The sequence below is a fragment of the Cervus canadensis genome, chromosome 18 (genome assembly GCF_019320065.1).
Source record: "Cervus canadensis isolate Bull #8, Minnesota chromosome 18, ASM1932006v1, whole genome shotgun sequence".
NCBI lineage: Eukaryota > Metazoa > Chordata > Mammalia > Artiodactyla > Cervidae > Cervus > Cervus canadensis.
In genome coordinates, this window is record NC_057403.1 from 28139552 (window position 1) to 28152802 (window position 13251).

At 43.2% G+C, this 13251-nt stretch overlaps 1 protein-coding gene across 1 annotated transcript; it reads left to right on the plus strand.

Moving 5' to 3' along the window:
- The first annotated feature begins 10589 nt into the window (after positions 1-10589).
- Positions 10590-12798, plus strand: LOC122421095 (androgen-binding protein homolog). Its single transcript, XM_043436892.1, has 3 exons — positions 10590-10681; positions 11180-11361; positions 12566-12798. Exons 1-3 carry the CDS (start codon positions 10615-10617, stop codon positions 12665-12667), a joined length of 351 nt encoding a protein of 116 aa, XP_043292827.1. The 5' UTR covers positions 10590-10614; the 3' UTR covers positions 12668-12798.
- The last annotated feature ends 453 nt before the right edge of the window (positions 12799-13251 follow it).

Genomic DNA, 13251 nt, shown 5'->3' on the forward strand with positions numbered 1-13251 from the left:
ACATGGTAATGTATGTATTTCAATGCCACTCTTACAGTTCATCACACTCTTTCCCTCCTTGTGTCCACAAGTCTGTTCTCTATGTCTCAGTCTCTATTCCTGCCCAACAAATAGGTTAATCAGTACAATCTTCTAGATTTTATATGTGTGCATTAGTATGTAATATTTGTTTTTTTCTTTCTGACTTGCTTCACTCTGTATAATGGACTTTACTTTCATCCACCTCATTATAACTGACTCAGATGTGTTCTTTCTATGGCTGAATAGTATTCCATTGCATATATATATACTACAACTTCTTTATCCTTGTCTCTGCTGATGGACAACTAGGTGGCTTCCATGTACTAGGTATTGTAAATAGTGCTGCAATGAACATTGGAGTACATGTGTCTTTTTCAATTATGATTTTGTCAGTGTAAATGCCTAGTAGTGGGATTGTTGGGTCATGTGATACTTTCATTTCTAATTTTTTTTAAGGATTCTCTATAGTGTTCTCCATAGTGACTGTATCAATTTACATTGTCACAAACAGCACAAGAGGTTTCCCTTTTCTCCACATGCTCTCTAGATTTTTTGTAGATTTTTTGATGATGACCATTCTGACTGGTGTGAAGTGATATCTCATTGTAGTTTTGCTTATATCTAATATTGAGTGATGTTGAGTATTTTTTCATGTATTGATTAATTTTTAGGATGTCTTTTTTGGAGAAATGTCTATTTAGATCTCCTGCCCATTTTTTGATTATGTTGTTTGTTTTTTTGATGTTGAACTAAATGAGTTAATCCTTTGTCAGTTGCTTCATTTGCAATTATTCTATCACATTCTGAGGGTTTCCTTTTCATCTTGTTTATGGTTTGCTTTGCTGTGCAAAAGCTTTTAACCACTTAAGTGGTTCCCATTTGTTAATTTTTGTTTTTATTTATGTTACTCTAGGAGGTGGGTCATAGAGGATCTCGCTGAGGTTGTGTCAAAGAGTTTTCTGCCTGTGTTTTCCTCTAAGAGTTTTATAGTTTCTGGTCTTCCATTTAGGTTTTTAATCCATTTTGAGTTTATCTTTGTGTATGGTGTTAAGCAGTGTTCTAATTTCATTCTTCTATAATACACGTTGCTATCCAATTTCCCTAACATCACTTATTGAAGAGGCTATTTCTCCATTGTATAGTCATGCCTCGCTTGTCAGAGATAAGCTGCCCATAGGTGTGTGGGTTTATTTCTGGGCTTTTATCTTGTTCCATTGTTCTGTATTTTTCTATTTCTGCCTGTACCATATTGCCTTGATGAGTGTAGCTTTGTAGTATAGTCTAAAATCAGGACGATTGATTCTTCCAGCTTCATTCTCCTTTCTCAAGATTGCTTTGACTATAAGAGGTTTCTTGTGTTTACATATGAATTTTGAAATTTTTTGTTCTAGTTCTGTGAAAAATGCAATTGGTACTATGATAGGGATTGCATTGAATCTGTAGATTGCTTTCAGTAGTATAGTCATTTTCATAATTTTGATTCTTCCCTCCCAAGAACATGGTATATCTCTCCATCTGTTTATGTCATCTTTGATTTCTTTCATCAGTGTCTTATAGTTTTCTGTATACAATTCTTTTGTCTCCTTAGGTAGGTTTATTGCTAGGTATTTTATTCTTTTTATGTCAATGGTGAATAGGATTGATTCCTTAATTTCTCTTTCTGAGTATTCATTGTTAGTGTACAGGAATACAGAAGATTCCTGTGTATTGATTTTGTATCCTGTGACATTACTAAATTACTGATTAGCTCTGTTAATTTTTTTGATAGTATTTTTAGGGTTTTTTGTGTATGGTACCATATCATCTGCAAACAGTGAGAGTTTTATTTTTCTTTTCCAATCTGGATTACTTTTATTTTGGTTTCACCTCTGAATGCCATTGCTAGGACTTCCAAAACTGTTGGATAATAATGGTCAGTGTGAGCACCCTTGTCTTGTTCCTGATCTTAGAATGAATGCTTTCAGTTTTTTGCCATTGAGAATAATGGGGTTTATCATACACAGTCTCTGTTACATTCGGGTAGGTTCTTTCTATGCTGATTTTCTGGAGAGTTCTTATCATAAATGGGTGATGAATTTTGTCAAAAGCTTTTTCTGCATCTGTGGAGTTTATCATGGCTGATTCATGTTGATTTGACAGAAAACAAAAAAATTTTGTAAAGCAATTATCCTTCAATTAAAAAATAAATACATTTAAAAATTTTGTTAATAAGATGTATCACATTTATTGGTTTACATACATTGAAGAATCCTTGCATCCATTAGACAAATCCAACTTGATCATGGTGTACCATCCTAATCCATTTTAAATATAGTAGTGTGTACTTGTCCAATCCAAACTCCTTAACTATGCCTTACCCTCATCATTCCCACTGGCAATTGTAAGTTCATTCTCTAAGTCCATCAATCTCTTTCTGTTTTGAAAATAAGTTCATTTGTATCATGTCTTTTTAGATTCCACATATAAGTGATGTCGTAAATTATTTCTGCTTCTTTGTCTGACTTACTTCACTCAGTATGACAGTCTTTATGTCCATCCATTTTCTGCAACCTCTTTTGACCCTTGGGTGTCTATGTACTGTTTCCACTATCTCCTCTCCAGACCTTCCATTTGAGGAAAAGCCAAGCCCCTTCTCAGCCACAGTCCTTGGGCCAGTTGCACAACCAGCCCTGTGCTGCTGCTGCCTATATGAACAAATACCTACCTTTCTCTCCTCCCTGAATGCCTCCTTTCTGCTTCTTGACCTGAGCAAGTGTGCTCCTGCAGCAGGGCCTTTGCACATGGAGCCCTCCTGGCCTGAAAGGCTCTTGCTCCTGTGGTGGTGTCATGCATTGTCTCATCCTCAGGTATCTTCAAATATCACAGGGCACAGATTTCCCCAGACTATTGAGCCCTATTATCAAAGCAATCTGCCCTCTCCTCCCCTCACATCCCTCTGTCTTCTTTCCCTGCTTCATCTTCTCCCAGAGTGCTTCTTCCCTTGGGGTCACTGTCTTTCACTCCCTCTTAGGTGATGAAGAACTGCAGGAGAGCGAGACCTGTGCTGTGTGCTGCTGCATTCCAAGGACTAGGAGAGGGCCCAGCATTCGGTAGATGTTACACAATGTTTGTTAGAATAATGGCAGGAATATTCCATTTCTCTGGAGTCAATAAACAAGAATATTATTAGTTCTATTTACTATAGATGTGCTTATAAATATTGCCTGGGAGAAAATAAATAAGGTAAAGATTTAAAATATTTGATAAGTCAGAATCAAGTAACTTTTTGCTAGAGGCACCTGACTGGCCTTTGCCTGAATCACCTGTAGCAGATTAAAGTTTGCTGAAGGCCAGAGCTGAGTTGGGACACAAGGTGTGACCACAGTCTGAACCCTATGCCATATAGTATTCACATCCGGTAACTGCCGTTGGCAAAGAGGCACCAAGTACTGAGCTGCAGTGTCAGCTGATCACTGTACAGCTCCTCCTCACCATGACTCCTGTTGCCTGGGGGCCACCCCTCTGAAGGTCACTGAACGAGGGGCTCAGGGGGCTGCAGATGTGTCTCAGAGGTTCCTGGGCAGGAAGGTGAACAGCACAAGTCCCAGGCTGCACATGCTGGCTCTTTGTCTGTGGCAGCAGGACTTCTGTGTGGTGAGACCCCTGCCCATGGATCCCATGCCTCCTGTCCTTCAGAAGACACTGTCCCTAATGCCCTCCACAGCTCTGTGAGGAGAGGAGTCGGCTTGGAGTGCCGAGTAACACGGGTGGCTGCTATGTATCCAGCCCAGTGCCCTTTCAAGGGTGCCATGGAGTCCTCTGAGACATCCCTGGATGGTGGGGACATTTAATGACATCAGAGTGATGAGCTTGGCAGGGTCAGTGCAGGATTCACCTGATGTAACCCTTTCCCAATGCAGGTTGTTTTTTAAATGTAATTTGAATTGGAGGATAATTACAATTTGTGTTGACTTCTGCCATACAACATGACTCAGCCACAAGCATACATATGTTTCCTGCCTCTTGAACCTCCCCGCCCGCCTTCCACCCAATCCCACCTTTCTGGTTTGTCACAGAGTACCATGTTGAGCTCTCTGTATCAAGTTGTTTTTTTAATAAAATTTTAGTTTGGAACAATTTTGGATTTATAGAATAGTTGAAAATATTTGTCAAAACTGACAGACAACTTTGGAGCATTACTAATAACTCAACCTCACAATATGTGAGGATTTTTATTTCACCAGATTGTCCATTAATGTGTCTTTGGATTCCAGGATGCAACACATGATCTACACACACTGCATTCATTGTCATGTGTCCCCAGTGTCCTCTGCTTTGTGGAATTGTTCATTCTCTCCGTCTGTCATGGCTTTGGGAGGCCTGAGAAGGAACTGGTCAAGAATGGTAGAAGGCCCTCCAAGCTGAGTCTGTCTGCTGTTGTTCTTATAATGTAGAGTGGAGGAAATGGCAGCCCACTCCAGTATTCTTGCCTGGTGAATCTCAGACAGACGAGCCTCTCAGGCTATAGTCCTTGGGGTCACAAAGAGTCAAACATAACTTATAACTCTGAGCACAGCACAGAGGAGGGTTCAGACTTTGGGTTTTGTGAAAGACACCACAGAGCTGAAGCCCCCTGCTTGTATGCTTAATCTGGGTACATGTGACAGCTGTGTGTCTTACCACTGGATATGTCATCTTTGATTGTTGATTAACGTTACGTTTGTCAGATCTGCACTGTTTTCCCCTTCTCCTCCCCTCCTCTTTTCTTTGGAAATGAGTTACTGAGTCTAGCCCATGCTCAGGGAGTGCAGAGCAGTAAGTTTTCCCTCCTGGAGGGGATAATCTATCTGTGTATCTAGAGATGTTTCAGTAAGGAATAGTTGTCTCTTCTCCCACATTATTTTAGTTTTGTTTAGGTGCCCTAGGGCTTTTTGTTTGTTTGTTTTTTAATTTTTTATTTTGATTGAAGGATAATTGCTTTACAGGATTTTGTAGTTTTCTGTCATAACCTCAACACGAATCAGCCATAGGTTCAGCCATGTCACCTCCCTCCCGAACCTCCCTCCTACCTCCCTCACCGCTCCACCCTTCTAGATCATCACAGAGCCCCTGTTTGAGTTCCCTGAGTCACACAGCAGACTCCCGTTGGCTATCTATTTTACATATGGTAATGTAAGTTTCCATGTTACTCTCCCCATACATTCACCCTCTCCCTCCTCTCCTCCCCACTATGTCCACAAGTCTGTTTTCTATGTCGGTTTCTTCATTGCTGCCCTGAAAATTAATTCATCAGTACCATCTTTCTAGATTCCATATATATGTGTCAGTATACGATATTTATATTTCTCTTTCTGACCTATTTCACTCTGTATAATAGGCTCTAGGTTCGTCTACCTCATTAGAACTGACTCAAATGTGTTCTTTTTTATCAGTTCAGTTCAGTTGCCCAGTAATGTCTGACTCTTTGCTACCCCATGGACTGCAGCATGCCAGGCTTCCCTGTCCATCACCAGCTCCCAAATTTTGCTCAAACTCATGTCCATCGAGTTGGTGATGCCATCCAACCATCTCATCCTCTGTTGTTCCCTTCTCCTCTTGCCTTCAATCTTTCCCAGCATTAGAGTCTTCTCCAATGACCCTCTTGGAGGGCACAAGCAAAACTTTGTGTGCACTAGAACCCAGGAGATAGGAGCAGTGACCCCACAAGAGACTGACTCAGACTTGCCCGTGAGTGTCCAGGAGTTTCCAGCAGAGACATGGGTAGTCAGTGCCCTGCTGCAGGGTCAGGGGCAATGGGTGAGGCATTGCATGCACAGTACCGTCTGAAGGAGGTCACCATTATCTTCATTACCTCCACCATGGTTTGGTCTCAGGTCAAATAACTGGAAGGGAACACAGCCCCTCCCATCAACAGAAAATTGGATTAAAGATTTACTGAGCATGCCCCCTCCCATCAGAACAAGACCTAGTTTCCCCCATAGTCAGTCTCTCCCATCTGGAAGCTTCCACAAGCCTCTTATCCTCGTCACTCAGAGGGCAGACAGAATGAAAACCACAATCACAGAAAACTAATCAAACTGATCACATGGACCACAGCCTTGTCTAACTCAATGAAACTATGAGCCATGCTTGGGTGTAGGGCCACCCAAGACAGACAGGTCTTGATGGAGAGTTCTGATAAAATGTGGTCCACTGGAGAAGGCAATGGCAAAGCACTTCAGTATTCTTGCATTAAGAACCCCATGAATGGTATGAAAAGGCCAAAAGATATGACACTGAAAGATGAACTCCCCAGATTGGTAGGTACCCATTATGCTACTGGAGAAGAGTGGAGAAATAACACCAGAAAGAATGAAGAAATGGAGCCAAAGCAAAAACAGCGCCCAGTTGTGGATGTGACTGGTGATGGAAATAAAATCCAATGCTGTAAAGAACATATTGCACAGGAACCTGGAAAGTTAGGTCCATGAATCAAGGTAAATTGGAAGTGGTCAAACAGGAGATGGCAAGAGTGAACATTGACATTTTAGGAATCAGTGAACTAAAATGAACTGGAATGGATGAATTTAACTCAGATGACCATTATATCTACTACTGTGGGCAAGAATCCCTTAGAAGAAATGGAGTAGCCATCATAGTCAACAAACGAGTCTGAAATGCAGTTCCTTTTTATGGCTGAGTAGTATTCCATTGTACATATGTACCACAACTTCTTTATCCATTCATCTGTTGATGGGCATCTAGCTTGCTTACATGTTCTAGCTATTGTAAATAGTGCTGCAGTAAACTATGGGGTACATGTGTCTTTTTCAGTTTTGGTTTTCTCAGGGTATGCCTAGTAGTTGGATTGCTGGGTCATATGGTTTTATTCCTAGCTTTTTAAAGGAATCTTCATACCATCTTTCATAGTGGCTGTATCAATTTACATTCCCACCAGCAATGCAGGAGAGTTCACTTTTCTCCTATACTATAAAGCTACAGTCATCAGGACAGTATGGCACTGGCACAAGAACAGAAATATAGACCAATGGAACAAAATAGAGAGCACAGAGATAAACCCAACACCTATTGGTACCTTATTTTTTACAAAGGAGGCAAGAATATACAATGGGGCTAAGATAGCCTCTTCAATAAATGGTGCTGGGAAAACTGGACAGCTACATGCAAGAGAATGAAATTAGAACAGTTCCTAATGCCATGCACAGAGATAAACTCAAAATAGATTAAAGACTTAAGTGTAAGACCAGAAACTTTGAAAGTCTTAGAGGAAAACAGGCAGCACACATAAATCAAAGCAAGATCATCTACTACCCACCTCCTAAAGTAATGGAAATAAAAATAAAAATAAACAAGTGGACCTAAACTTAAAAGCTTTTGCACAGCAAAGGAAACTACAAACAAGGTGAAAAGACAACCCTCAGAATGGGAGAAAATAATAGCAAATGAAACAACTGACATGGGATTAATTTTCAAAATATACAAGGAGCTCATACAATTCAATACCAGAAAAGCAAACAACCCAGTCAAAAAGTGTGAAAAAGACCTAAACAGACATTTTTCCAAAGACATATAGATGGCTAACAAACACATGAAAAGATGCTCAACATTGCTCAATATTAGAGAAATGCAAATAAAAACTGCAATGAGATACCACCTCACATCAGTTAGAATGGCCATCGTCAAAAAGTCTACAAATAGTAAATGCTGGAGAGGGTGTGGAGACAAGGTGTGCTAGGTCTTGTTGCAGTGTGTGGGCCTTCTCTTAGCAGACTACAGTCTCTCTAGTTGCAGCAGGAGGGTTTTACTTGCCCCAGGGCATGTGGGAGCTTAGGCCTCCGACCAGGGATTGAACCAATTACCACTGCATCAGAGGGCAGATTCTTAATCACTGGACACCAGGGAGTTCAGTTCAGTTCAGTTGCTCAATCGTGTCTGACTCTCTGTGACCCCATGAATCACAGCATGCCAGGCTTCCTGTCCATCACCAGCTCCCCGAGTCTACTCAAATTCATGTCCATCGAGTCGGTGATGCCATCCAGCCATCTCATCCTCTGTCGTCCCGTTCTCCTCCTGGCCCCAATCCCTCCCAGCATCAGGGTCTTTTCCAATGAGTCAACTCTTCACATGAGGTGGCCAAAGTACTGGAGTTTCAGCTTCAGCATCAGTCCTTCCAATGAACACCCAGGACTGATCTCCCCTAGGATGGACTGGTTGGATCTCCTTGCAGTCCAGGGGACTCTCAAGAGTCTTCTCCAATACCACAATTCAAAAGCTCAATTTTTCAGTGCTCAGCTTTCTTCATAGTCCAACTCTCACATCCATACATGACCACTGGAAAAACCATAGCCTTGACAAGACGGACCTTTTTTGGCAAAGTAATGTCTCTGCTTTTTAATATGCTATCTAGGATGGTCATAACTTTCCTTCCAAGGAGTAAGCATCTTTTAATTTCATGGCTGCAATCACCATCTGCAGTGATTTTGGAGCCCCAAAAAATAAAGTCTGACACTGTTTCCATTGTTTCCCCGTCTATTTCCCATGAAGTGATGGGACCAGATGCCATAATCTTAGTTTTCTGAATGTTGAACTTTAAGCCAACTTTTCCACTCTCCTCTTTCACTTTCATCAAGAGGCTTTTTAGTTCCTCTTCACTTTCTGCCATAAGGGTGGTGTCATCTGCATATATGAGGTTATTGATATTTCTCCTGCCAATCTTGATTCCAGCTTGTGCTTCCTCTAGCCCAGCGTTTCTCATGATGTACTCTGCATATAAGTTAAATAAGCAGGGTGACAATATACAGCCTTGACTTACTCCCTTTCCTATTTGGAACCAGTCTGTTGCTCCATGTCCAGTTCTAACCGTTGTTTCCTGACCTGCATATAGGTTTCTCAAGAGGCAGGTGAGGTGGTCTGGTATTCCCATATCTTTCAGAATTTTCCACAGTTTATTGTGATCCACACATTTTATTTACATAATCATTTATTTTATTAGTGTGGACTCACACATATTAGTGTGGGCTCACACATATTACTGTATACTTTGGGTTATCATCCAATACTCTGTTATTTATATTGTCCATCAAACCTTTTCCAATTTGGCAGTAGGAGCTTCTCAGACTTTCTTTTAGAGTTTCAAGGTCCATTTCATCATAGTTGTGCAAGCAAACTGCTCTCCTATTGTGAAAGTTTGAGTTTGACTCTTGACAGAGTTTTCACACACGGAGTGCTGCCTCTGGTGAACCCAGAACTCTTGGCCTTAGAACTCCCATCCCTAGTGGCTTGTAGGACTGTGGACCTCACAGTCTCTGATACAGGAGACAAACCTTACAACTCCACAGCTGTTCCCTGATGTTTCTGGATAAACTGTGCAGTTCAGGTACCTCTTGAGATCAGGTTCACTGATGGAAGAGGATAAGACAGCCAGAAAGGGCAAGGTTAGACTGCTAGGGGTCAAGAATGTGCCTAGGAACTTGCTCTCTTAAGGGTTTGAGAGAGACTGGTAGCATGATGTGAAATTAACAGAATTAGAAGCCCGGCAAAAACCTACATGGCCGTAAGTCTTATGAGTTCCTTTTTGGGAATAGTTTGGAGCCCAAGGTTGGTTGTCCACCATTGCTTGGGGTCTAGTCTAGAGAATGAAGATGCTAAGATATTCGAAGGCTTCAGTAAGGCCCCTTCGGTAAGGTCACAATGCACAATTTTATGTGCATTTTTATCTCCAGGACTTAACCTTGGGGAAAAAGGAAGGATTCTGGATGACCTTTTTTCTACCTGACAGTGGTGTAGACCTGTCCTTGGCTCTTTTGTGATTCTATCAGCTCAGTTTGGGAGAGTGCTGCCCTTGGAACTAGGATAGGTTGGGGGAAGGTTGATAAGGAAAACAGGTGATCATTGGGGCTGGGACAACAGAGCACTTGGCTCCAAATGGAATCACTTAGAAATGTCAGTGTTGCCATAATCACAGCCTCTGTTCTCTGGTGCTGAATAGAAACACAGAAACAGCATTTTGGGTGAAGCAGAAAAGAATAGCTTTTATTGCTTTGCCAGGCAAAGGTGGACACAGTGGGCTAATGTCCTGAAGACCATGTGAACCACCTTGGAGCAGGTAGTGAGGAGTTTTATAGTGTTTAAGGGGCAGGGCATGATCAGCTGGTGAAGAGTTCTTGGATGGGTTGGCATCAAGTATCATCAGCCTTTTGGTTTCAGCCAGTTTAGGGTCTATGTTCTTGTGCTCAGCAGATTTCATCTGGAGGGGGGTCTACTTTCTGTAAAAACAACTTAGGAATGTGTGTCAGGCCTTTGTATGTTTTAGGAAACGTGGAGTTTGGCAATTCTGTTATGTTGCAGAATTATAGTCCAAATTGTTACCAGTTCCCCAGCCCAACAGCTATTCTTTGTTTCTACATCTTCACATTTCCCAGTCTTAGCTCTGCTCTCAGAGTAGGAAGAGCTTCCACTGTAAACAGCCCAAGGGCCCAGGGAGCCACCTGTGCCAGGAGCCTTGCCATAGGCCTGTGTTCCTCCTGGGAGGGGCTTGGGCTGGGTTCAGGGAGCTAGTTGTTTATAAAGTGACAGAAACCCTGCCCTGAGCAGAGCACTCCAGACACTGCCACAATGAAGGGACCACTGCTTTTGCTGGCCTTGCTGGTGACCAGAGAGTTGACCTTCAAGATGCGTGAGGGTAGAAAGGAGGGTCCAGATGGCCCTCCTTATCCTTGCCCATTGCTGTCTCACTGCATCCTTCCCAGTCCTGTCCAAGCCGCTTCCAGGGGCAGATTCTGAGGGCAACTGTCTGATCAGTGCCCAGGAGTCCTGCACAAACTCCTTGAGGCTTTCAGCCTTTGAATGGAAGGAGTGGTGTGGGGTTGGAAGGGTCATTAGCTATGCACACACTGGGGGATAGTTAGTTTGGGGGTAGTGGTGCTCATTAGAAGGGAGGAAGCAGGCTGGTATGCCTGGGGTGGTGGTCAAGGGCAGAGGGGTCTCCAGGCCTACCCCCTCTTACTGCTCCCTTTGCCGGGAGGTTTTCTGTCTGGAATGTAAACAGTCCTGGGAGAGGGCGGGTCTCTGTGGAGGTGAGTCTGAAAGCTTTGGATGTGAGTTCTATCAAGTGGTGAGAAACAGGAACCTCCTACTCTGGTAATCCTCTTGTTAAGGTGCTTTCTGTCTGTGCTTTCAGCGGAAGCCTGCCCTGTGTTTTATGGAGCGGTTGGTATGGTGTTTCTTGGAAGCAAAACATTGTTGAACTCAACATTTGATTTGGTTGATGCTACGGATGAGGAAAAGGAAGCTATGGGAAAACTCCTGGATTGCTTCAATGAGGAGGGATTTCGTGCCAAGCTTTCCATTATAAAACTTGTGGTAATTTACTCTCTTCATCCCCTACCCTTCCCTGCCCACTCACATACATAGTGCAGTATGCCACATGGGAATAAATCATGCAGTCATGGGATATGTGACAGACAAGAGCTATAAACAAAGAAACACCTAAACCCTTTGCTTCACCCTGCAACACCTGTAATATGCAAGTGCAGTCAATCTGCACATCCAGCATCTTGTTACTGAATATGCCTGTATCATGCCAGTCAGCTCACACACAGAATAGGGTTGTAATATCAATGCAGTAGGCCAAGTGTCTTGAGTCATGCGATTTTTTTCCCTCAGTGAGAGGAGCTAGTATTGGAGGACTAGAATTTTAATGTTTGGCAGAAAAGGAAGCATTCAGCTCACACACGTGTAAGAGTCTTGTCAGCTCTACTTTAGGAGTATTGAAAAGGAGTCCCTGGCTTTAGAAGTGAAGTTTCTGGCCAGTGGTCTCGTCACCTCTTGTTCCCACTCTGATGGCCATTGCTCTGGCTCAGAGCCCCATTTCCACCCACATGGTTTCCATGTCCACAAGCCAGAATTTTCATTGTGGTGTTTCACTGTGGTGTTTCACTGTGGTGCCTGAGGCTCCTGAGGAGGATTCTAGGTATCTGTGACTGATCACCTAAGCAAGCAGTGTATCTCCCAAAGAATCATCTTTCCTTTTTTGTTCTTGTCAAGTAATACTGGAGATTGTGAATAGTCTTTCTCAGCACATTTTCCTCAAATTGTTGATTGTTCAAAACGAGAGGTTTTCTGCAAAGAGAGTTTCATGCAGTAATAGGAACACACAGAGCACATGGGTTTGTTTATGACTCCTGCATGCACATTCCATCCACCCAGCACACCTGACAGAAGAGGCTCAGGTGCAAGGGGTGTGACCCAAACCCAGTCTCCAGCACCTTGCTCCTATCTCAGGACTAGTCCTGGTTGTGCCCTGATGACCCTCGTCATCTCCTTCCCTCCCTGGCATGGTTGGAGCCTCTGTCTTCCTCCTGACACCTGTGTCTGGCCTGTTAGGGAGCCATCCTCCCCCTGGTGCCTGCTGGCAGCCCCCTGTCCAGTGGTGGGTCTGTGGGCAGAGGTTCTTGTGGGGGATGGGGCTGAATCGCTGAGGGTGAGGTATGAGGTGATCCTGGGGAGACAGGATAGCCTGGCTGTGGGCTCAGGTCCTGTCTTTTCTCCTCCTATTCCCTTCCAGAGTTCCACCATTTTCAATGAGGATTGCTCTGGCTATAGAATGTCCACAGTGGTGAGCACTGTTTCAGGATTACTTCTCAGTGTGACGTCTTTGGTGAGATGATCTTTGCCAGGGATGCCAGTGTGCACTCAAGCTTCCTGCCCTGTTCTCCTCAACTGAAGCTGGAATCCAGATACGTGTCCCACCTCATGTGGTCTCTATGAGGCTTACTATAATAAAATCACTGCAGCATTGCTCAGTGTGCCAAGTGTGTGTGTTTGTGCTCTGGGGAGGATGTGAGGCAGGAGGTCTTGGGAGATGGTGAGAAGTGACACATGTGATCATTGAGAGCATGGGGACCAGGTTCAGACAGAACGAGGATAAACCTAGGCCCTGTCCCTGGCAAGCTGTGGATACTTGGGCAAGTTTGTTTAACTTTTTCAAGTCATTTTGTCATCTGCTAAATGGGGATTGTGTGTCAAGATTAAGCCAGTAACATAGTTTATAACAAGATTATAGCCAATAGCTTGGAAGGATAAAATTATTGTTTGCGGACACAGACAGCATATCTCCTACTCTGGCCTTCAGCACAGTGCCAGAACTACCAGTCCTTTAAATATCCCTCTGATTATTGAAGGGTGACTCCTGAGATGACCTGAGAGGGTCATCACAGGTCCCCTCTTCCTCCTAGTGGCATTTGCCATTTC